Consider the following 22,603-nt stretch of genomic DNA (forward strand, 5'->3'; position numbering starts at 1 on the left):
CACACACACACACACACACACACACACACACACACACACACACACACCCCTAAAGCTTACCATAAGGTTACTAACCTAATAAATAGAAAGACCAAAGCCACAACCCAGATGTTTATTTCCTCATAACAAAATGCTTCCAGGGCATTAAAGGGTCTCTAATTAATACTTGCTTAGTGTAATATAATTTGATTCTGTAATTGTTAGCACATCAAATAAAATATTTATCGTAACACAAATGAAGAGTGAAACAGGATCTTAAAAATTATAACACTGTAACTGGGCTTCCTGGTCTAGCCAGGGAGAGAACCTGTGTCTGTAAAGCCCAGGCAGATGGCACCTGAGGAAAAACACCAGAAGCTGACTTCTGGCTTCTATCCACACCATTCATGAGCACCTTCACATACAAGAGCATGCATACAAACATATGTACACATTTATATATCTCCCATTAAGACATGAATTAATAAGTGTATAAATCCCTCAGGAGGCAGACTCTGTGAGTTTGAGGTCTGCCTGGTCGACATAGTGAGTTCTAGGACAGCCAGAGCTGCACAGTGAGACCCTGTCTGAAACAAACAAACAAACAAACAAACAAACCCAAAATATAAATCAAGTGTAAACCCATTCAGGAACCCTGTAATCCAACCAGCTCTGAAAGTCTTATCCATGAACACTCCTACCCCAAGGACCAAGACTCTAACATCTGAGATCCTGGGGACATTTAAGACCCAAACCATAATACCTACTGCACTTAGAAGACAGATTCTGGCTATAAGTGTAGCGTAGTGGTAGAGCGCAGTTTTGCACACCCTAGGCCCCCAGAATCCAAATAAATAATCAAGCAAGCCGACTCTGAGAATAAAGTCTTAATTTAAAAAAATAATGATGAAAGAAAATAAATTTGATTTCATAAAATGAAAGTGACACCAAAGGTTATTTCTGTTTGGCTCTTATTTCTAAACTTGCCACAAGATATGAGAAATGAAAATGTATAAAATCACCTAAGACAGAGAAGAGGACACTGTTTTCACTTTAGTATGAAACAAGCAAGAAGGGTTACTGGCGAAGCCAAGAAACCAAACCTTGGTTCTGGATTAGGCATGTGACGGTGGTGACGTGGACAGGAGCCTAACTTCCCCAGGCCTTGCTTTTTTCCAGCATGAAAGCTAACAGTTGACTCAGTACATCAGGTAATGGCCAACGTCTCTCCCAGCCTGCGTTCTTTTACTCTAACATCATTACAGTAAATACATAACTTATGTGGAAAGTGCTACTTAAAGACTCAAAAGAAACCGAAAATACCAGAAATATATAGCAGCAAAAAGGAGAAATGGTTGGAAAGGATGGAGTTGTCCGAAGTCAGCTTCCATCAGCCACTATCAAAAAAGCTATAAAAATGTGTATGTGAATTCCCTCACTAGTCTGGGACCTTTGTGCGAAACTGACCAAACTCACAAATAATGTGTAAAAGCAATGCACCCCAACAAGCAAAACAGCTCCTGCCTGCTAGACCAACACAGTCCAAGGAAGTGAGCCCCACTGTATTCATGGTATGTCTGAAAGTCTCAGGACACATCATGGCAGAAAAAGGAACAGGAGGCTCACTACTGCCTGTAACTCCAGCTCCAAGGAATCTGACACTCTCTTCTGGGCTCTGTGCACATCTATATACACACATGGAAGGCACATACAAACATATATGAATATATACACACACATACACAAATAAAAATAAATAAATCTAAACATTTATTCCAAGAGAAATGAGAGAATATGTCCTCAGCATGTTCAAGGCTACCTCTCCAAATGGTTTCCAAATTCTTGACATAAAATCTCAGTACCGACATTTAGATTTACTGATGGCATCTGGACACAAAGAACTGAAGAAAAGTCAGTTAACTGTTGAGGAAAATTGTTAGCATTGGATCAGTAGCTTAAGAAGTGCATATGGTTTTAGTTTATCCTTATTACCACAAAGTGAACTACCAACTTAAGCCTTCCCTTCAAGTCTGGAGAAAATCTTTAACACACATTACTCTATGATTGATTCAGAGCAAGAATCAATCATTATTAAAGCTTAACTTACCAAGGAAACTTATTAAGGCTTAACTTAAGAAACATTCCAAGCTTTGCCACTGGTCTAACCCCTCAGCCAATGTACATGCATTCCAGAAATGTCACTGACCGTACAGTGAAGTCCACCTAGGAATTTGATCATTACTACTGACTGTCAAGTTGACAAGCTCTAGAAACACCTAGGAGACAAGCTTCTGAGCACAGCTATGAAGGAGTCTCATGATCCACTCTACTGAGTCAAAAAGAAAAGGCAAGAGGAGTGCCAGCATCCACTGCTCTCTGACTGAGGCCTGGTATAAAAGCAGCAGCCACCTCCCATTCTTGCCACATGGACTGTACAATTTCTTGAGTTGCTTGGGTTCAGTACTTTGCCACAGCTGCAAGAACAATAATTAATGCAGGTGTTACAAGAAGCAATGCCGGCACCTCAATATTGTTTCCCTTTAAGAAACAAACAATCTTAGCACGCTTGGCCATAAAACACACACCAACAATGCAAGGCAGCTTTACTTCAATATAAAGCAGAGTAATAAGCTGCTCATAATAGGAGGTAAAGACGCAGTAAGGCTGTGGGCCAGCTTCGCAGCAGAAGTGAGGATAATGCACTCAGGATCTACTGAGACTAAAGTCCTTTAAAATTCTCCTTCTCTCCAATCTCTCCATGAATTTTCCACCTGCCTAGTGAACTATGTTTTCACTCTACACACATGCTTTTTAAATATGGCTCCCTGTTCTCCCTTCTTAGCTGGGTATACAGACCATTTTGCTGGGTAAGATCAGCATTTCATTTACACCTGGGCCTCACTAGTTCATAGTGAATGATAGAATAGTTCTTTTGGCCTGATGGTCTTACAGGCCAGGATCCCAGCACTCAGGAGGCTGAAGCAGGAGGAAGTAAGTACAGGCCAGCCTCAGTCTTACCCCAAAATAAACAAACAAACTCCTTAGGTTTAAAGCTAAAACAGCCGCTGTTTTCATTGTCAAACTCTGAAAGTTTACAGCATTCACGGTGTTACTCGATAATAGAGCATGTGCTGGCATAGCCAACATAAAAAAAAAAATAATGATTACATATTGAACAAAAAATTCTGTTGACGTTTATACATTTTCTGATTTCAAGAATATTCATTTCATGACTGAATACCATATACAGCACAGCTGTTTTTTAGCTTTCTGGGAAGTCCTTTTATATTTCCCAAACATTAATATTAAAAAACATTATTATTCATTCAATACCAGTTCAACAAATTCCTGTGGATCACCTGCACTATGTCAGGCACTATTCCAGGTGTTGGGAACCAGCACCGGCCAAAACTTGCATTAATGTGATTACACAATAGAAAAACAAATGAGCCAATTAAAACTAACAGCGTGCCACATGGTAGTAAATGCTGAGGAGGAAAGTGAAGCAGGAAAACTTTTAGATATTTTACAACTTTCTTTTGCCAATACCATCAGAATTTTTTTTTCAGAGTTTCACTTCTTAAAAAAAAAAAAAAAAGATCCAAACGCAGGTGGTGGTGGTGGTGCAAGCTTTAATGCCAGCACTAGGGAGACAGAAGCAAAGCAGGAGGATCTCTGTGAGTTCGAGGCCAGCCTGGTATACAGAGAGTTCCAGAACCCAAGGCTACACAGAGAAACTCTATATTTAAAAAAAGAAGAAAAACTGGGTACAGTAGCACACACCTGTAATCCCAGCATTCTGGGAGGCAGAGGCAGGTGGATCTCTGAGGCAGCCTGCCTCTTCCTACAAAGTGAATCCAGGACAGGCAAGCCAAGGCTACAAAGAGAAACCCTGTCTTGAAAGGAAACAAGCAAACAAAAACAAAGACAAAAAAAAAAAAAAAAAAGATTCCTAACTAGATGGAAATGAACGTGCAGTCCTTTTCACATTTGCAAATATGAAGACGTAGTGATTATCATCTAAATTTTTTTAAAGGAATTGAAAAACAAAAACTTCAGGATTTTAAGTGCTTGGGTGTGGGTGCACATATGGAAATGCCAGCACTTGGGAGTTGGGAGGCAGGAGCTGAAGGTCATCCTTGTCTACACAGCTATTTCCACCAGGCAACATAATACTCTAAGGGCTACATAGAAATATCTTGTCTCAATAAAAAAGAAAGACAGACAGAAAGAAGGAATAAGGAAAGAGCAAAAGAAAAAACTAAAGTAGTATGATGACACCCTAAACTGCGCCGACATTGTTGCTTTGGTAATTTTTACAGGAAACAGACATAATAGAGCCATTGCATAAGATGGTTTCAAAATGGTTTACTAAACCGACTGTGTAATATTCCTTTCCCATGGAGAAATTGTATTAACATGCGATCAACCTAATACAAATTGGTAAGTGTGACCACGGTACTGACTGTTCAGTTTTGCCTCCTTTAGAAAGTCTGTGTATGGCCCAATCCTTGAGCCAGGGCTCTAATTATCTTTCATGTATTTTTAAAGGTTATGATTCCATTTAGTTAAGCTGTTATAAATGAAACAAATGAAAACCTCTCCAAAAAAGAATCCCAGTATCCTACTCCCAGTCTTCTTCAGATACATGTATATCAGCAAATAACTTAGTTATAGCTATAGTTTATGCAGTTATCAGAGTCTTATCAAAATGTATATATAATAAGTTCAGTTGGTTATCAGTATGAAAAACTTAATGTTAAATAAAATCTATGATAAGTGGTTCTCTTGTTAACAAATCTTTCACAAGTCTTCTACCACAGTCATTTAGGTTTTAACCTAGTAAGCAGTACCTACAAGACAAATTTAAGAACATTAAAAAACAAAAACACAAAACACTAGAAAGAAGTTAGACTGTAAGATAAAGGTAACCTAAAGGACTTGCCAGAAATAGTTTGGATTCCTCAAGAGGCTGAGAACTAATGGAAGAGGTATTGATTCTTGCTAAAAGAGGCAGGGAGAGGATGCTTAGAGGAAGAATAGTGGCTTGTTATGAAAGTTTAAAGGCCGAAATGTCACTAAGTCGTGTTCACATCCAACATTATCTTTCTTAACTTGGTTGCCAAGCAGACTTACATCACTGAAAGAAATTTTGGGAAAAAAGGTATTTTAATAATAATAAGTGAAATCCAGGGACAGCAACAAAAGATGGTAAGAAACACCACGTACAAAAAACGCGTAAGAACTGACAAGGCATCAGAACAGTATGAGCTGAGTGTCTGAGCAGGCGCAGGCACAGAAGACATTCACTGTAAAGAATGCTCAGATATTTTATTCAATTTTATTCATCTATATCAGTGTTGGAGGACTGAGTCCAAGGCCTCCAGCTTGCTAGACAAGTTCCCTTACATTGAACTACATCACCAGCCCCATAAAATTCTTCAAAAGCAACTGATAGCTTTCTTGTTTTCTTTCCTTGACGGGATTTCTCTGTGTAGCCCTGGCTGCCTTGGAACTTGCTCTGTAGACCATGCTGGCCTCGAAATCACAGGCCACCCTCCTCTGCCTCCTAAGTGATGGAATTAAAGCTGTTATTTTAGAAATCGCTGTATATAAATGTTCATACTTGTAAGTAAAAGTAGAAGAGATGTCCAATTAGCAACTTGCCTTTGAGCTGATGAATTATTTTGCTCCCCAATTCTAAAACCTCAGCTTTGAGGGCAATATCAGAGAAGAGATTCTGAAAGAGAATACTTCACCCCCTTTCTGTGCCAGGAATGTTTTAATCTGTGAAAGCCTGAGACTCAGCTTTAGCTCATTAAGAGAGCTGTATGCCCAATCCTGGAGACAGGGCTCGAAATTTTCAACATAGCCTTGGGTGTATTTTCCAATTTCTCAGCCTAAAGGAACTGCCTTTTTAAAGAATTCTCATTCTCTCTCATTCTCTCTCTCTCTCTCTCTCTCTCTCTCACACACACACACGCCTCAAAAAGCAGATTAATCCAGATAACCCATTAGTGTCATTACTTCTACCTTCATACGCCCTCTGTTCTCAGTTCCCTTTTCCTAAGCTTTGCTGTTTCCCTCTTGGCCTGAACAGGTCTTAATTGGATAAGACTGGTACTCAGAGCTGAAATCTAACAAGATGCACTTGAGTGTATATAGCTTATTATTTACGTACCTGACATTACCCTGACACAACAACTCTATGACAAAGCAGTGCTAAATCTGTTTTACAAACACACCTTAAAGGATTAGGTATCCCACCCAAAATTTAGACAGCTAACATCAGAACATTCCCCCGAAACTAGACAGATAATCACGGCCTTACTTGGGAAATAATGCTTGTTTATTTTTGTAAATCTTATACTGTAAAACCATACAGACCTGAATCAAAACCTAATGCTACCACTTCACAGGAGTCTAGTTACGTGAATTAAATTAATCCCAGTTTCCTGAAAAATAGCAAAGATGATCGCAGCCCTGAGCTTGCTGAGAGCGAACAGGTACTGTCTGGCACAGCGGCTGGGATCACTGCAGTTCCCTGCTGTATTTAATCCGGCTCTACCCTCTACCTGATTATTCTGGGGCGACCACAGATAACAAACAAAAGTGCGAGAGCACCGCCAGGTGTGTCGGGTCCGGCACTAACAGCCACTTTGCTGCGCCAAGTTTCTCACTGAGAAACACTACCCTTCCTCCACGCCCCGCGTGCAGTGAGCCGAAGCACGGGCCACTTTCGAAGCCAGAGGAAGTGCAGGAGCTGCTAGGCTTCACGCAGTCCTTGCAGTATCACCTTTCCCCACACCACAGAGCGTTTCCACCACAGCTCCCCTACACGACCGGTTCGTCTAGTTCCCCAGTCTTCCCCCACTGAGCGGGCCGAGACTTCGCGGCAGCTAACCCTTCGTCCACCCCACCCTGTCCTTCCACGCGGGGCCCGGGGATCGCCGGCACGCCCGTCCAGGTGCGCGAGCTGCAGGCCCAGCAGGCGCTCGCGGCCCCAGGATGACCCCAAGCCCCAGAGGCCGCGACCCAGCACGCGCCGCTCGGGAACCCCCGGCGTGGACACCGGGAGCACCCCAGGGTGGGCACCGGAAGCCTGCGGAGCACTTCCAGCTCCCGGGCCCGGCCGGCCGAGCCGGCCCTCCGTCTCCCCGCCGGGACCAGCCCGCTGCCCCCGGGAGGCTGCGAGCTCGGGCTGAGCCACCCAGCCCCGGAGCTGGGAAGAGTCGCGCACTCACGTGAGATGTCGCTGGTGAAGCGCAGTCAGGGTGGAGACCCAGCAGACAGTACCGCAAGGTGGCCAGCGCAGAAGCGGCCTCACTGGAACCTAGGCTGCCCGCGGAGGGGCGGGGCGAGGGGCGAGGGCGGAGCTTGTGGGCGGGACTAAAGTGAAGTTTTGTTTTGGACGTGAGCATGCTCCCCAGCCCATTTTTCTCTCCAGTTTTCTTTGCTGCGCCTCTGCCCGCTGACGTTTTAAGACTTCTTGCAAAACCCATAGTTGACTTTAGGCATTACAATACCAGATCTGGGTGGCTCGCAGGTTAAGAGTGCTTATTGCTCTTGTAGGGTTCCCAGTTTGCAACTGACAAACATCTGGAACTCCTGTTACAGAGGATCTGACCTCCAAGGCCAGCAGGCCTCTGTATATGTACATGCAGGCAAAACACAAATAACCATCCAGCAGTTATCATTAAAGAAGTTAGAAAGAAAAGAGTCAGGGAGAGTCTACAAGGAAACTGCTTCTGGGGAGTTTTCAATATGAACTCAGAGCAGTTTTGACATCGTGTAAAAGCTCAAGTTAGACAAGAATCTCAGCATGGAGAGGGGCAATGGGCATGAGGCCTCACTCTTAGCTGAGGCACTATATTGGCAACTGATGGCTGCTGGGAGAAGGAGTTAGTTTTCTTTACGGGGATTGCCCCTGGTAGGCCAACCATTCTTCCCTTTAGTCTATTCTCAATACAGAAGGACACAACATAAAATGTAAATTAGACCTGACCTATTCTTATAAAGAAAACATTCAAAAATTCTTAAAATGTCAAAGAGAAACTACACTACCGGCTACCCACCTTATCACTGATCTTTATCTCTTACTTCCTCTTCTTTGTTTGCTGGTCTTGAAAATTTCCATTTGCCTTTCCAGAGTAGGATTTTGCATGTCTCTTTTACTCTACACAAAATGCTTTTGTCCCTAAGATATTTCATGACTTGCTTTTTTGAGTATTAATTCAAAAGTTCTGAGTGAGGTCTTCTCTGGGCATTATCCAATTTAGGATTGTAATGTTTGTCTGAGGTATTTATAGCTCAGTTACAAAGCACTGAATGCCTAGCATGAACAGAGCTCTGTGTTCAGTGCTTAACCCCAAAATTGAAAAAAAGAAATAAAATGCCTAACAGAAATATATCTATAGCCTTTCTCCCTCATCTTCTTAGCTAGCACTTATCACCATCCATGGAGTGTGGAAACTAAAGAACAAGAGACCAAACCAGGAGCCCCGAGGCCAGGAGTGAGCCAGAAGACTAGGAGAGAAGTGTAGCAAAAATGGCCGAGTTATAAAAGGAAGAGAAGCTGGGGGAGTAGGGGCAGGCCTGTCACCGGGCTGGAGAGTTTAGGGCAGGGAGTTAGACATGCCAGCCATGCTGACCATATCGTATAATAGTAGTGAAGACCTAGCTGCCAGCATCTGATATGTTAAATAGGCACCTCACTAAGCCATTTGTTTGGGGTTTGGGACCAAACATTACATACACATGATACATACTTATTGGATGAATAGAAAAATTGGGTCATATCCTGTTATAACTGAAAAAAATCAGAATCATTGAGATTACAGTATAATGTTACCAATTACAGTACATGTTACCAATTCCTCCAAAATATACTCCAGACAAATAATCACAAAAGTAAAAGTAAAATTATAAATTAATAAATGAAAATACATTTAGGAGAAATAAATGTATTTATGATGTATAATGTATAAATGTATTATGATGTCACTCTGAGGAAGTGACATCATACCAAGAATGGAAAGAGAAATTGAAACTAGTTTGGTAAAAAATAGCTTGGTCATATAGAGAAAGAAAGAAGGTCTGTGGTAGTGAACTATGAAGGAACCCTGGCAGAGAAAACATCATGCAGTAAAGTGTGCAGCTCATTTGTAGGATAAAAAGATGGCCGGCCTGGAACTTGCTGAGATACATGTGATGTGTAGGAGGCGAAGAGGAGTCAGGGGATGAAGCCAAAGAGACATGTAAACATGCCTGCAGAGATGGCTCAGTGGGCAAGAGCGCTGGTTGCTCCACCAGAGGTTCTGTGTTCAGTTCCTAGCACACACATGGTGGCTCATGACCATCTATGCTGGGATCTGATGGCACCTTCTGGTGTGCAGATGTACATGAAGACAGAGCATTCATACACATAAAAGTGCTTAAATAAGTAAATAAATACAAAAAAAGATAGCAGATGGTATAACAGTCTCTGTGTGCCAGGACAGTACACCAGTAACAAATTTAAGAAGGGGAATACATTTCTAATCTACCGTTTATTTCCCTTTATTAACAGGGCTAGGCTCAAACCCAAGGCCTCTTACATATTAGCACTCTACCAACAAGCTACATTACCAGCTCTTTAAATCTATTTCATTGCATACTAGGGCTCACATGTGCAAGGTCCTGGGTTCAAGACCATGTACACAAAATAATCCTAGCTGCCAATAAGAGGACAAACCCATATCAAGAGCCTCAGTATGCAAAGTGATGGAAAAGATATATCACATAATGTATCTGCCAAAAAAGCAAAAAACAAAGTGCATGACCAGAGTTGACTCCAGGAAGACAGACAGGGCAAGACATTGGACTCTGGTCTCCTTCAGGCAAGGCAAAGCACTCTACCAACAGCTATGCCCATAGTCTCTAAAGTAATGATGCCCAAACGTGGAAGATCAAGGAAGGTTGTCAGACAAATTTAAGATGCTGAGCTAAACCTGAATTTCAGGTAAACAAGCTTTTCAGCACAAGTATGTCTCATGAAATCTATTATCAGTGAGCCTGTGCATGCAGCTAGAGAACTTTCCCAACACGCACGAGGCGCTGGGCTTGCTTACAACACCACACACAGAAACAGAATTCATTGTAGCTGAGATATCAAAAGTAGGCTTTCAGGATGCTCCTCATATCCGGTGGTATATGAACAGACTAAGTAGCACTACTGAAGCAGCCTGCAGTAATGATATGTAAAAGTGGTTCCTTCTGCGGAAATGGCTACAATCCAGCAGAAGTTAAGAGAGCTATACATATTTTTAATAAAATGTAGCTTTATCATTTATTTAAGATATGAAAGTTGACAAAATTCTACCTATTTATTAAGTAGGGCATGATGTTGTGGCATGCATATACAAGTATACTATTACCAAAAATTATAGTCGATCTTTGAGACAACTAGAGACCAATGCAATATAGTCTGAGATAACTAGAATGTAAGGGCTGAAGAGCTTGCTCAGCAATTACCCCTTGTAACTCCAGAGATTCCATGTCCAGAGGTTCTCCTCTCTCTCTCCACCCGCAAGAATCAAACCGAAGCAAACAGGATGTGTCTAGTAGAGCCCCACAGTTTAGTGCTTCAGGCATACTTCCCCATTCCCACCGACATGAACATGATATAATAGCAAGAGTAATGTCTACTGTCTCTGCAGCTGGGAACTTTGTTTCGGACACCAATTCTATCACCTTTCTCATGGGCATGAGTGACTCTGGAGAATTCAAACTCGTGCTGAAGCACAGTTTTCTCATTTATAAAATGCAGATAACCATCTACACCTAATGATGATTAAATGAGATAATGATTAAAGGACAAGAAAGGTCCTAGCACTGCAAAACACCTTTAGCAAACGGGCATCTAAACAATTTAAGGCAAAAAAAAAAAAAATAGTAAGCTAAACTAAGATTTCTGCTTTGCTAGTTCTAGGATATAAACTATCTTTTTCTTTATGAGTCCCTACCCAGAAAAGCACTGGGATAGCTATCTAAGTTTTTGAAATGCAGGGTCTAACAGTTGTATCTTGTCGTTCAGGCTAGATTGGAATTCACTGAGTAGCCCAGGCTGTCCTTAAAATCAAGATAACAGTGCTGGGATTACAACAATCAACTTTTGTTTGTTTTTAATTTTTTTCGAGACAGGGTCTCTTAATTTCCAGGTTAGCACCCAACTTTTTATATAGTTGAAGATGACCTGGAACTCTTGATTATGAGTTCACCTCTCCAACGCTGGTATTATAGGCATGTGCTACCACTCCAGTCTTAACGCATGCTGGGAATTGAACCCAGGACTTCACTCAGTCTAGGGAAGCACTCTGAACTCTGGCTACAGTAGGATTCCTCCTCCCGTAGGGCTTTGCTGTCTTTCTGTTAGCACCTTGAGCCAGTAGATTTCTCTTCCACTCTCGTCCTTCTGTGAGACAATTGATTTGTTTTTCTTTTATTTCAACTAATTAATTAATTTTGTTTTTTCGAAACAGGGTTTCTTCGTGTAGCCTTGGCTGTCCTGGAACTCACTATGTAGATCTATCTGGCTGGCCCCGACTCACCCGCTCGCCTCTGCCTCCCAAAGCTGGAATGAAAGGCCTGCACCACCACCGCCAGGCTTGTGCTACAGTCAGGAGCGCTTGATTATGCTGGCGGACTTTAACCGAGACACCACAAGAGGGCGGCAAGGTATTGATAAAAGCCAATGCTTTTTGGATTGATTTTTGGATGCTACTTTAATCACAAAAATCACACATATCTAAGAATTGCATAGCACATTAGACATCTTATGGGGACTACAACCTGGCCACAGGTACGGGCTCTAAAACGTTGTCTCTGGAATCGGTGTTTAGGTGTCTTCTAGGTCCCAGAACTTCACGGTTCTAGCCGGACCTCAGAAGCGTCTTCTGATGACTTGATAAGATAAGCCTTGGAGTTTCTCTGCTCCAGCTAGGCCTCAGAAGCAAAGGAAGCTTGGGTTGCTCAGGAGCCGCCTTCCAGGGCCGGCTTGTTAAGATGGTCTGGGATTTTCAAACAGCCGTTCGGGAATAGGCTGGCTATTGGCAGTATCACGGCTTACTCACCTAAGAGTCCAGCCAGCCGTACCTGCGTGGGCTCAGGCTGCGGTTTTTATACTTTTTTCAGGGCACAGCTTTGGCTTATCACCCGTTCACACGCTGCTAATCGTCTGGCATTACCTAATTTCATTACCTGGTGCCTCAAGGGCGTTACTTTAATTTCTATACTTTATTCTAAAACATCGCTTAGCCTACCACTCTTTCACACACACAACAGCTGCTAATCGGCTGATATTAGTTAATTTCACTACTTAATGCCTTAAGGGCGCTACTTAGTTACTAAGAATGTCTTCTAATCTGACCCTAACAGCTCTGCAGTCTTACAAGCTCTCAATGCCTTACGGGCACTACCCAGTCACTATCACCGAAAGTGTCTCTCCATTTTGCTCCTGACAGCTCTGCTGTCTTACAGCGACAATCTAATTCTTTCAAGTATTTATTTTCGAAAGGGCCTTTAGTGCCAGGATTCGCTTCACTGTTGAAGACTGTGGCCAAGTACAGAAACAACGCTTTTCGGGAGCGCTCCCGCAGTATTTACAAGTTACGGGTGGCCAGAGGAGGCTTCCCTGGCCTGGGCCTGCCGCGCGCAGGCGTGATGGCGGGTCATTTCCGGCCTCCGGTCCGGGGACCGGAAGCTGCGGGCGGGAGTGCTGGCGGCTTCCGGGACGCTCCGCGGGGGAAGCCTTTCGCGCGCCCCGACCGGGCGAGTCCTGCGGCGGCGTCGCTGGGGCTGGTGAGGTGTCGGCCATGGCGCTGCCCCCGCGACTGTGGCGCCTCCTCCCGCTGCGGCGCGGCGCGGCGCGGAGCGTGTGCCAGCCGGCGAGGACCTGGGGCAGCCGTGGGCAGCGTGGCGCCCGGGGATCCCGCGGCTCCGAGGTAACCCGCCGCCCTGGTCCCGCCCGCACCCGGCCGGCGGCCCCGGAGCCCCCGCCCGTCGGGGCGGCCGCTGGCCTGGGGCACAGGGCTGCGTCCTCCTGCCCTTCGCTTCCGAGAGTAGAACGGGAAGGTTCACGGACTTTGCCCGTTGCGAAAGTCGCTTCGTCAGAGCCCCCGGCAGTTGCAGGACTCAGGTTATTACCTCAGACAGCCAGCCCGATGGCGCAATGCTGTCGGGCCAGCCACCTGAGTCCTAGGAAGGAGGGTCTCAAGTTCAAGGTCGACTTGGGATATGAAGCCTGTGCAAGGCTGGTACGGGCAAATTAGGGAGTCTCTGTCTCCAAACAAATAGTAAAGTAAATAAATAAACGCAGTATTTATTAATAAGCCCTGTTTAAGAAGCCCTTGCCTAGCACCCGGAGGCAAAAATGTTTGTGATGTAACTTCGAAATTTTAAATAAATAACAATTTTTTTTATTGCAGTAATTATCCTTGAGTTTGTCTTCTATACATTCTAAAGCTGTCGAGAATTTTTTTCTTAGTTTTTTTTATTAGAATGCCCATGACCCTCTTCATTCTTGAAAAGTGATGGCATAAGTCCCTAAGATATAGTTCTTGTAAAAAACATTTAATACAGCCCTAAAATACAGCTTCAAATACATGTTTTGTACAGACATCTATTTATTTATGTATTTATTTTTATGGTTTTTCGCTGTCCTGGACTTGGTTTGTAGACCAGGCTGGCCTGGAACTCCTGGCCTGGAGATCCGCCTGCCTGTGCCTCCTCAAGTGGATTACAGGTGTGCACCACCACATTTATTATCCGTGGTTTGTATAGGTCAGGAATCTAGGTATGGCTTAATGGTGTCTATCTTAAGATCGCTCATCAGGTATAGTCAGGCTTTCAACTGTTGAGGTCTCATTTAAAACCCAGGGCTTTGTATTGTTTTGTGGTTGTTTGCTTGCTGCCTTATATGTTTTGAAAGGGCCTCTATAAGTAGCTAAAGCTGGCTTTGAGTTTAATGGTGATTTTCTTGTCTTAGCCTTCTGAGTGCTAGTATTCCAGGTGTGAAAGTTAAACCAACAGCCTCCTTCCTTCGCCCGACCCCCTACCCATTTTTAAAATTTAATTTAGGTGTAGGGGTGTTTTGCCTGCATGTGTGTCTGTGTACCAAGTGCGTGCCTACTGCAGGTGGAAGCCAGAAGAGGGGATCCCCCAGAACTGGAGTTACATAGATGGTTGTTACATAGATGGGTGCTGGGAATTGAACCTGGGTCATCTGGAAGAGCAGCCAGTGCTCTTAACTAATGAGTTCTCTCTCCAGGCTCTTTTGGTTGATGGTTTTGTTTTGAAAGCTCAGTGTCTGAGGGTAGGAGGATGAAGTTCTGCTTCCACCCCCTGCTGTGGCAGCAGGCAGATCTTTTCTCCCCAAAGCTGCTGTTGCCAGCAGACATTGCTGCCGACCCTACCCAGGATGGGCATCTAAGAGAATAGCTGAGAGAGGGTCAACTTACCACTTACTCTTAGAAAGTCAAGAGGTCTGTAAATCCACAGTGAATGTAAGGGGAAGTATCACACAGGGATACATTGCCTTCTGACACCCAGATTCATAAAACCTTATAGACTTCGCTGCTTCATCCTCTCACCCACTGTGGAAAGAGAAAACTGAGTCTCCAGAGTTGTTCTCTGACCTCTACATCTCTTCTGTACTCACACCACACAATAAGTACAAAATTTTAAAACCTCATGAACTATTTTTTGGATCTTACTCTAATGATCATAGGAAACCAAATAAGGCATTTAAACGAGGAAGTTATTTGAATAGATTTTTACTGAAAAAATAAGTGTGTGGTCAGAATGAATGTCATTTGAATAGATTTTCACTGAAAAAAATAAGTGTGTGGCAAAAGTGAATGCTAGATAGATTTTGGTGTAGAATAGGTGAGAGACGTGGCTTGAACTTTAGTTATAAGGAAGTAGATCCATTCAAAGAGTTTTAAGGATATAGAAAGTTTCATGGCAGATGTTACCAAGAGTCCAGTAGAAATTTTTAGTTTCCAGCTGAAGCAGTCTAATGCACTACTTAACGAGATGTGGCCGCTGAAAGAAATTGGAGGGGTAAAGGGGAAAAGAGTTCTTGTTTTGAACTGTATTAAGAGGGCCAAATTGACATGGACGAGTAAGTAGCTCACTCAGAGATCCCAGCTGTAGATAGAAATTTAGGAACTTTCAGCATATGACTGTTATTGTTTTGTTTTTCAAGACAGGGTCTCTTTGTGGAGCTCTGGTAATCATGGTACTAGCCAGGGAGATGAGCACAAGAGGACCAGGAATTCACGGCCACCCTTGGCCACATACCTGGGACCTATAAGGTCTGGTGCTAAGGAAGAAAGAAAAGAAAAGGAGGAAAAGAAGAAAAGTTGGAATAGGGAGAGGGTATGCCAGGTTCATAGGTACGATCAATGTTGGTGCAGAGAAAAAAAAGAAGAGAAGGACCAAGATTTTTAACATTAGGTCTTAGTAGTCTATTAACCAACAGGTAATGACACAACAGAAAGGAAGTGTGTACTACTGTATATGCTGTAATTACTGCTGTAATTTGAGAAAATGCCACATTTCGAATGTTCAATTGTTTGTGCTTTTTTCAGCTTTCTTAAGTAGGGATGCATGACCACTGAGTGACTTTATTTTTCATTCTAAATTCCTACACTGACCGCTCGTCATCTGAGTGCGTATCACTTGGATTAATGTGAAGCAACCCTTTATTCATCTCTGGAAAAGTAGATGACAATGATGTTCCTGAACTTAAAATTAAATACCCTGAACACCTTCAAGATACTGATAACTTTAAGAATGTATCCAACAGCTGGGATATGCCACTTTGCCTGGTACCTCTACAGTATCATGTAATGCTTTTCATAATGAGTTTTTTAGGACAAACAAACAAACAAAAAAACCTCTTGAGGAAGCCATAGCGATGACTCAAGGATAAAAGGCAGCTAGCTGATGCCAAGGCCTTTTGAACTGAGTTCAATCCCCGGGACCCACAGAATGAGAGGAGAAACACATTCCCACAGGTCATCCTCTTGACCTATCTCACATGTGCACTCTAGCATTCATCCAAACACATTCACAGAAAGCAAAATGTAGTAACAATTCTTAAATAATTCCCTGTATAAATGAAGTATGCTCTCAGATATATTTTCTTCAACATTAATTTTACCAACTTTAGAGACAGAAAATAAAGAAATAATCAGTAAATAGAAATTAGAATATTTCTTTCTAACTTTTGCCAAAGTATCTGCCTCTTAAATATTAGAATTCCTCTGTGATGGAGATAAGGTCTTCTTCTACAAGGCCTCCTTCTTGGAGTATGATGAATGTTGAGTGATTCTCAAGTTTAAAAGACATCCAAGCTAGAGATAGAATGGGTCAAATATGGCATTTAAAACTGTGAGAAGAAATAAAGTCACAAATATAAAACAGAGGTCTGGGATTAAGCTCTAGATACAGAAAATAAACAGGTAAAGAGCTATTAAAAGGAACAGTCATGACTCAGAAAGAAACCCAAGGAAATATTTCAAAAACAAAGTGAAACCCCAGTGCTGGGAAAGTACATTACAAAGGATAGTTCTGGGTTGATGAGTATTTTATTATCTTGATTATGGTGATGAAAATAGTTTTCCCCAGTTTATACAAGTCCTAAAATTATACCCTTAAGTATGTAGTTATTACATGTAAAATTTCCAATAAAGCTGGTTTTAAAATTTAACATCAGCTCAGGACATGTCATTTTTATTCTTATAAGACATAGTTGGCTGTTAAATGCTGTTGATCTGTCAAAGTCAATGAGAATTTGGAATTGACCACAGTTCTATAGAAGTTAGCATTCTTAAATGCCTCAAATCTCAAGGCATCTTAAGTGCCAGAGAATTGGAAATTCCACACTGACTTCATGGAACAGGTTAAGTTAAATTAAACACAGGCACACTGATAATATTACATAAAATTATTTACAGCCTCTGTGGACAACATATGTAAAAAGCATAAACTGATTTCATGGGTATACTAGAGTCCTATCTACATGATCTCTCATTATATTTCTACAAAAATCCCAAAGTCTGAAAAACAACATACCATCACCTGAAACATTGCTGTTGAGCATTTCAGAGAAGAGCTCAGCCTGTAGCAATGCAGCAGCATTTTGGTCCTGCAAACCAGAATGCCATCTGTGCAGTGGTTTGGCTAAAAGCGGATTTGTAGATTGCTCTTGCCTGTCCTTTTGGACCATGAAAGGAGGTGGATCAGTTCAAGGTCAACTTGGAATTCCCTGTGTCAGCAAAAGAAAAAACGAAAAAGGATAATCTGTGTAGATTCAAGAGAAAATGGGAACTAGAAAGTAGAAATGGAAAAAGAGAGAGAAATTTTTGAAAGAGTTAGAAATGGAGAGATTTTAAATCAAGGGGAAGTATGGCTTTGTTGTTGTTGTTGTTGTTGTGTTTGTTTCTTTTCAGACCTGAGCCAGAACACTGATCTCATTGAGTACTTTACCATTGAGTCACATATCCCACCCAAGATTTTTAGAAGAAAAACATTAGCTGGAACCTTGTAATCCCATCACTCAGAAAACAGAGACAAGAGGATCAGGAGTTTAAGTTCAGCTTGGGCTATATAGCAGGACCCTGTCTCCAAAATGTTGAGAAAAAATTTACAGGCTGAATTTTAATAAAGAAAGCAAAGTTTGTTTTTATGTTGATCAAATGATTTGACAGAAAGGAGAAAATGATAGTGTGTCAAAAAGAAGAGTGATGGAAAAGGGAAGAGTTGTAGGAGCGATATGTGCTTGTCCTTACAATTGCTCTCGATAATCTGGTCATGAGCCTGTCAATTAATTCCAAGTCAGCTTGTGTATTTCGTTGTTTGAGGGTGGGCCTCAGGATGGAACTCAGCAACTCTGTTACTCAGCAATACTTCCTGGTCCTGAGTACTATGATTATAGGCACATGCTACCGTACCAGTCTTAAATATGACTACTATTCATCATCTATTGAAAAACTGTAGGGTGTGTTTTTCCAACCGAGGACCATGTATGGATATAACCTATAACCCCTGCTCAGAGGCCTATGGTATCGCAGTATCCAAGTGGGTTTCCTAGTAAGGGGGACAAGAATTATTTCTGACATGAAGTCAATAACTGGCTCTTGACTTCTAGGCGACAGATAAGGACATTGCAGCCATCCTGAAGATACCTGATAAGCTAGGGTCAGATGGAAGGAGATGAGGACCTCCCCTATCAGTGGACTCAGTGGGGGGCAGGGAGGAGATGAGGGAGGGAGGGGAGGATTGGGAGGGAAAGAGGGAGAAGGCTACAGCTGGGATACAAGTGAATATATAAAATTATTTAAAAATAAAAAAATATTAAAAAAAAAAGAAACTGTGGGGTCTTTGGACAGTGTGCTCACTGAGAGCTGTACATAATTTTTATGTGTAGTAGTTATATTTTTCAGCTTGTCTTTATTATTTGTTATGTTTTGTTTTAAAATATTGAATTAATTGATAAATATATTATTAATATTATTCCATACAATTTACAGTATTTATGTCTGTAAATGATTTCCATAAAAATGTAAGTAATTTTTGCCATATTCATTTGTTCGTTCGTTCATTCATTCATTCATTCATTCATTTTGAACCAGGTGCCTCATGCCTGATGTTCTATCCCTGAGTTACATTTCTAGTCTACAATTGACAAGACAAACTACTACTCCACTACTAAGATATACTGAATGCAAGGTTTGAAATAGCTTTACTAAAGAATTGGTAAACTACTTTTTTAGATTCTAGCATTCTATTATTTTTTCTTTGGATGTGGGAGGAGATGGCTATGCTTTGCTTGAGATAGTAATTTCCTTACAATTTCCGAGTTTTATAATTTTTATATATTGTTTTCTATAGGTGATAGGAAACATACGACCTTTCAAGAGAGGCCTTTTGTTCTCAGCCTTGTCGTATTTGGGTTTTGAAACCTATCAAGTCATTTCTCAGGCTGCTATGGTTCATGCCACAGCCAAAGGTAAGCATAAGCTAAGGATGTTGAAGATTTTTTTGTGGGTGGGTGAGTGTGCAGCTCTGTGCGCATTTGCAGAGGCCACAGTGAACTTCATGGCTTCTTTGACTCTCCAACTTTCATCATTATTACTATTATTATTATTATTATTTGTTTATATATATGGGTGCCATGTCTGCATATATCTGCACAAGGAGAAGGTATCGGATCCCATAGGGATACTGTTATAAACTCTTGTGATCCACCATGTGGGTACTGGGAATTGAACCCAGGACTTCTGGAGGAACAGTCAGTGCTCTTGACTGCTGAGCCTTCTTTCTAGCTCCTCCTACCTTATTTTTTGAGACTACAGTCACTGAACCTGAAGCTCTGCCCCCAGTGCTGGGATTACAGAGGCGATCTGTAATTACACAATCAGCTTTTTATATGGCTGCTGGAAATCTGCACTCAGGTCTCCATGCTTATACCGTCAGCTCTTTACCACGTGAGCCAGCCCCCTGTTTTTGAGATTGTGTCATTAGCTTATTTTTGAACACATAATGAAACTAATAGTATTATTTGTTCCTCTCTGCCAGTCAGAATGTAGATATATATGTGAATATATATTTTTATTAAATACAAAATATTTTATTTTGTGTGTGTGTTGGTAGTGTTGCCCACAGCATGGTAGCTGAGGTCAATGGACAACTTTCAGGAATTCTCTCCTTCTACCCTACGGGGTCAGGGGATTGAACTCAAGTTGTCAGTTCTAGTGGGAAGTCCCTTTTATCCAATGAGCTATTTCACCAGCCCTCTTTTTAGGACTCTTGAGCTAAGAATTTTTGTTTCACATTTTGAAAAGTTTGAAGGTGCATTGTGTGTGTAGCAAAAGACAATGGGTGGCCTACAAAGTATGCCCTCTAGAGGTATACATACAGAAGTTTGTCAGCATCTGCTTTACAATGACAAAATGATCCTTTATTTCCATAGTACTAAGGTGTTACACTCCCAATACAGTAAAGCAGCTATCCTCGAGTTTAGAAATTGGAGAGGGGAATGTTTTTAATTTATTACAATTTATTCACTTTGTATCTCAGCTGTAATCTCTTCCTTCATCCCCTTGCAATCCCACCTCCCTCCCTCATCTCCTCCCATGTCCCTCTCCAAGTCCACTGATCTGGAACATCCTCCTCCCCTTCTATCTGACCCTAGCCTCTCAGGTCTCATTAGGACTGGCTGCATTGTCTTCCTCTGTGGCCTGGTAGGATGGCTCCCCACTCATGAGGAGCTGATCAAAGAGCCAGCCACTGAGTTCATGTCAGAGATAGTCTCTGGTCCCATTACCAGGGAACCCAGTAGGAGACTGAGCTGCCATGGGCTGCATCTTGCAGGAGTTCTAGGTTATTTCCATGAATGGTCCTTGGTTAGAGTATCACTCTCAGAAAAGACGCCTGTGTCCAGATTTCTTGGTTCTGTTGCTCTCCTTGTGGAGCTCCTGTCCCCTCCAGGTCTTTCTATCTTCCCCTTCTTTCATTAAGATTCCCTGCACCCTGCCCAAAGTTTAGCTATGAGTCTTAGCATCTGCTTGATACCCTGCTGGGTAGAGCCTTTCAGAGGCTTCTGTCCTGTTCCCTGTCTTCTCGAGAAGAGAATATTTTATTTACTAACAGAATGCAGCTTGGTATCAATTATCAGATAACTGACCGATAAGTGGGAAAATTCCATTTTATTTCTTCTAGACATAGCTGAGACTAAACGCTTTAAGATTTGCCCATTAAAAATGTATCTTCTTAAGCCAGTTTATATTCTGAGTGGCAAAATTTTTAGTATATAAGAGAAATAACATTTCAGTTTATGGATTGATTCTTCTGTAACTCTAAAGGAGAATGTGATTGAGGAAGGGGGTACTTAATAGTGAATTGATCCTCTTTTAACATTCTGATACAAAAACCAGGTTATTATTATAAATTATTTGGCGGGGCTATGCATGATGGTACATGCAGATCTCTGTGAGTACCAGGCCAGCTTGGTCTACATAGCAAGTTCCAGGACAGCCAGAGCTACATACTGAGACCCTGTCTCAAAAACAAAGCAAAAAAAAAAAAAAAAAAAAAAAAAAAAAAAAAAAAAAAAAAAAAAAACAAAAAAAAAAAAAAAAAAAAAAAAAAAAAAAAAAAAAAAAAAAAAAAACACAAAAGTCAAACAAGCAAACAAAAAACTGGTTGTCTATATCTTGTCTTTGTTGTTGTTGTTAAACAGTTTAAATTTTTTGACTTCCCAGTTTTTAAATAAAGTTAAAGGTCACATCTCTAAATTGATGTACTATAAACAGATCATGCAGAATGAGTATGAAGAGATTCAAATTAGTCATGCCAAAAAGACTGTCTAGAGTACAGAGCCATCTTCATAAATACATATAAAATTCTTATGAAAATAGAAGAGACTACCAGGTTTTCTGAGACACTTTCCAAAGTTCTTCAAGGCACAGATTATACGCCACTGTGAATATACAATTCTAGACTTTAGTTCTCTTTTGAAGCTGGTGGGTATTATTGGTCTCTCTAAGTTTTTATATAAACAGTGAGATTTTAAATACTGAAAACCATGTTAATTTTTAGAATCATTTTCCTTAGTAGAGACTAGTGATGACTAAGCTTCTGGGAACAAACTTGTATAGGTATTAAATGATCCAAAATGGAATCTTGAAAGTTAACACTTTGGGACTTAATATCTTTTGTTTGCTTTTGAAAATAAAGTGCTTGTATTTGTATTCTCCATATTTTGGAGTAATTATCAACTTGATGTTCATAGGTCTGACATTTCCACCCAAGAAACAGAATCTCCTTCAGTATATTTAGTTTTAGAATAGTCTTCTGGAGCCGAATCTTTGGGCTATACCAGAGGCACTGTCTGATCTTTAAGAAAATGGATTATTGACGTTTATGTGGTGCACACACCTGCAGTCCTAGCACTCAGGAAGCAGAAGCAGGTGGATCTTTGTGAGTTCAAGGCCAACCTGACCTACTTGTTGACTTCCAGATTAACCGTGGTTACATAGTGAGACCCTGTCTAAGAGGGAAAATAAAATCTCTATATATTTGTGAAATTAAAAGTACCTTTTCAGGAGATAGGCCTTCTTGAGGCCCATGAGCTTTGTGCCTTTACCGTAGCAGATGTGAAGGCGTATGGGAAGATCCGCCATTTCTTTCTTCCTCTACCTTCTGAAGGAGCAATAGGGAACTGGGATGTGGGGAGTACACATATATACTATTAGTGTTGCAGTTGGATGGGGTTGATTGATTTATTCATTTCTCCCCCTTGCAGCACATATATATGTTACTGAATAGCTAATTCAGCTTTTTTGTTTTGTTTTTTTTATTATGTCTGGTGTTTTTGGGGGGTGGGGGTTGTTCTGTTTTGAAAGAGGGTCTCACTGTTTAGCCCTGGCTGGCCTAGAACTCTGTAGAAGGACCTGCCCATGCCAAGCTAATTCTGCATTTTTAAAAAAATAAATCATCAGGGCATGATAGCACCCATGTGTAACTCCAGTACTCAGGAGGCAGAAGCAAGCAGATGTCTTTCAGTGTCAGGCCAGCC

At 41.5% G+C, this 22,603-nt stretch overlaps 2 protein-coding genes across 5 annotated transcripts in view; one reads left to right on the top strand and one right to left on the bottom strand.

Moving 5' to 3' along the window:
- The window catches only part of Cpne3 (copine 3), a 59,681-nt gene extending 42,391 nt beyond the window's left edge, over positions 1 to 17,290 (bottom strand). For 2 of the 4 annotated variants that reach the window (XM_055603186.1, XM_055603187.1), the window contains exon 1: positions 17,098 to 17,290. In XM_055603186.1, the coding sequence (XP_055459161.1) occupies positions 17,098 to 17,251 (154 nt within the window). In that variant the 5' untranslated portion in view covers positions 17,252 to 17,290. Of the gene's footprint in view, positions 1 to 7,223; positions 7,322 to 11,567; positions 11,587 to 17,097 lie in introns of those variants that run through there. The other 2 variants (XM_055603189.1, XM_055603188.1) reach the window with 2 other exon arrangements.
- Positions 12,585 to 22,603, top strand: part of Rmdn1 (regulator of microtubule dynamics 1) — a 32,066-nt gene continuing 22,047 nt past the window's right edge. The window contains exons 1-2 of the mRNA XM_055603190.1: positions 12,585 to 12,959; positions 18,916 to 19,033. Coding sequence (XP_055459165.1) covers positions 12,831 to 12,959; positions 18,916 to 19,033 — 247 coding nt within the window. The 5' untranslated portion in view covers positions 12,585 to 12,830. The remainder of the gene's footprint in view (positions 12,960 to 18,915; positions 19,034 to 22,603) is intronic.

This window comes from Psammomys obesus, unplaced genomic scaffold (genome assembly GCF_907164565.1).
Source record: "Psammomys obesus unplaced genomic scaffold, mPsaObe1.curated_primary_1811, whole genome shotgun sequence".
NCBI lineage: Eukaryota > Metazoa > Chordata > Mammalia > Rodentia > Muridae > Psammomys > Psammomys obesus.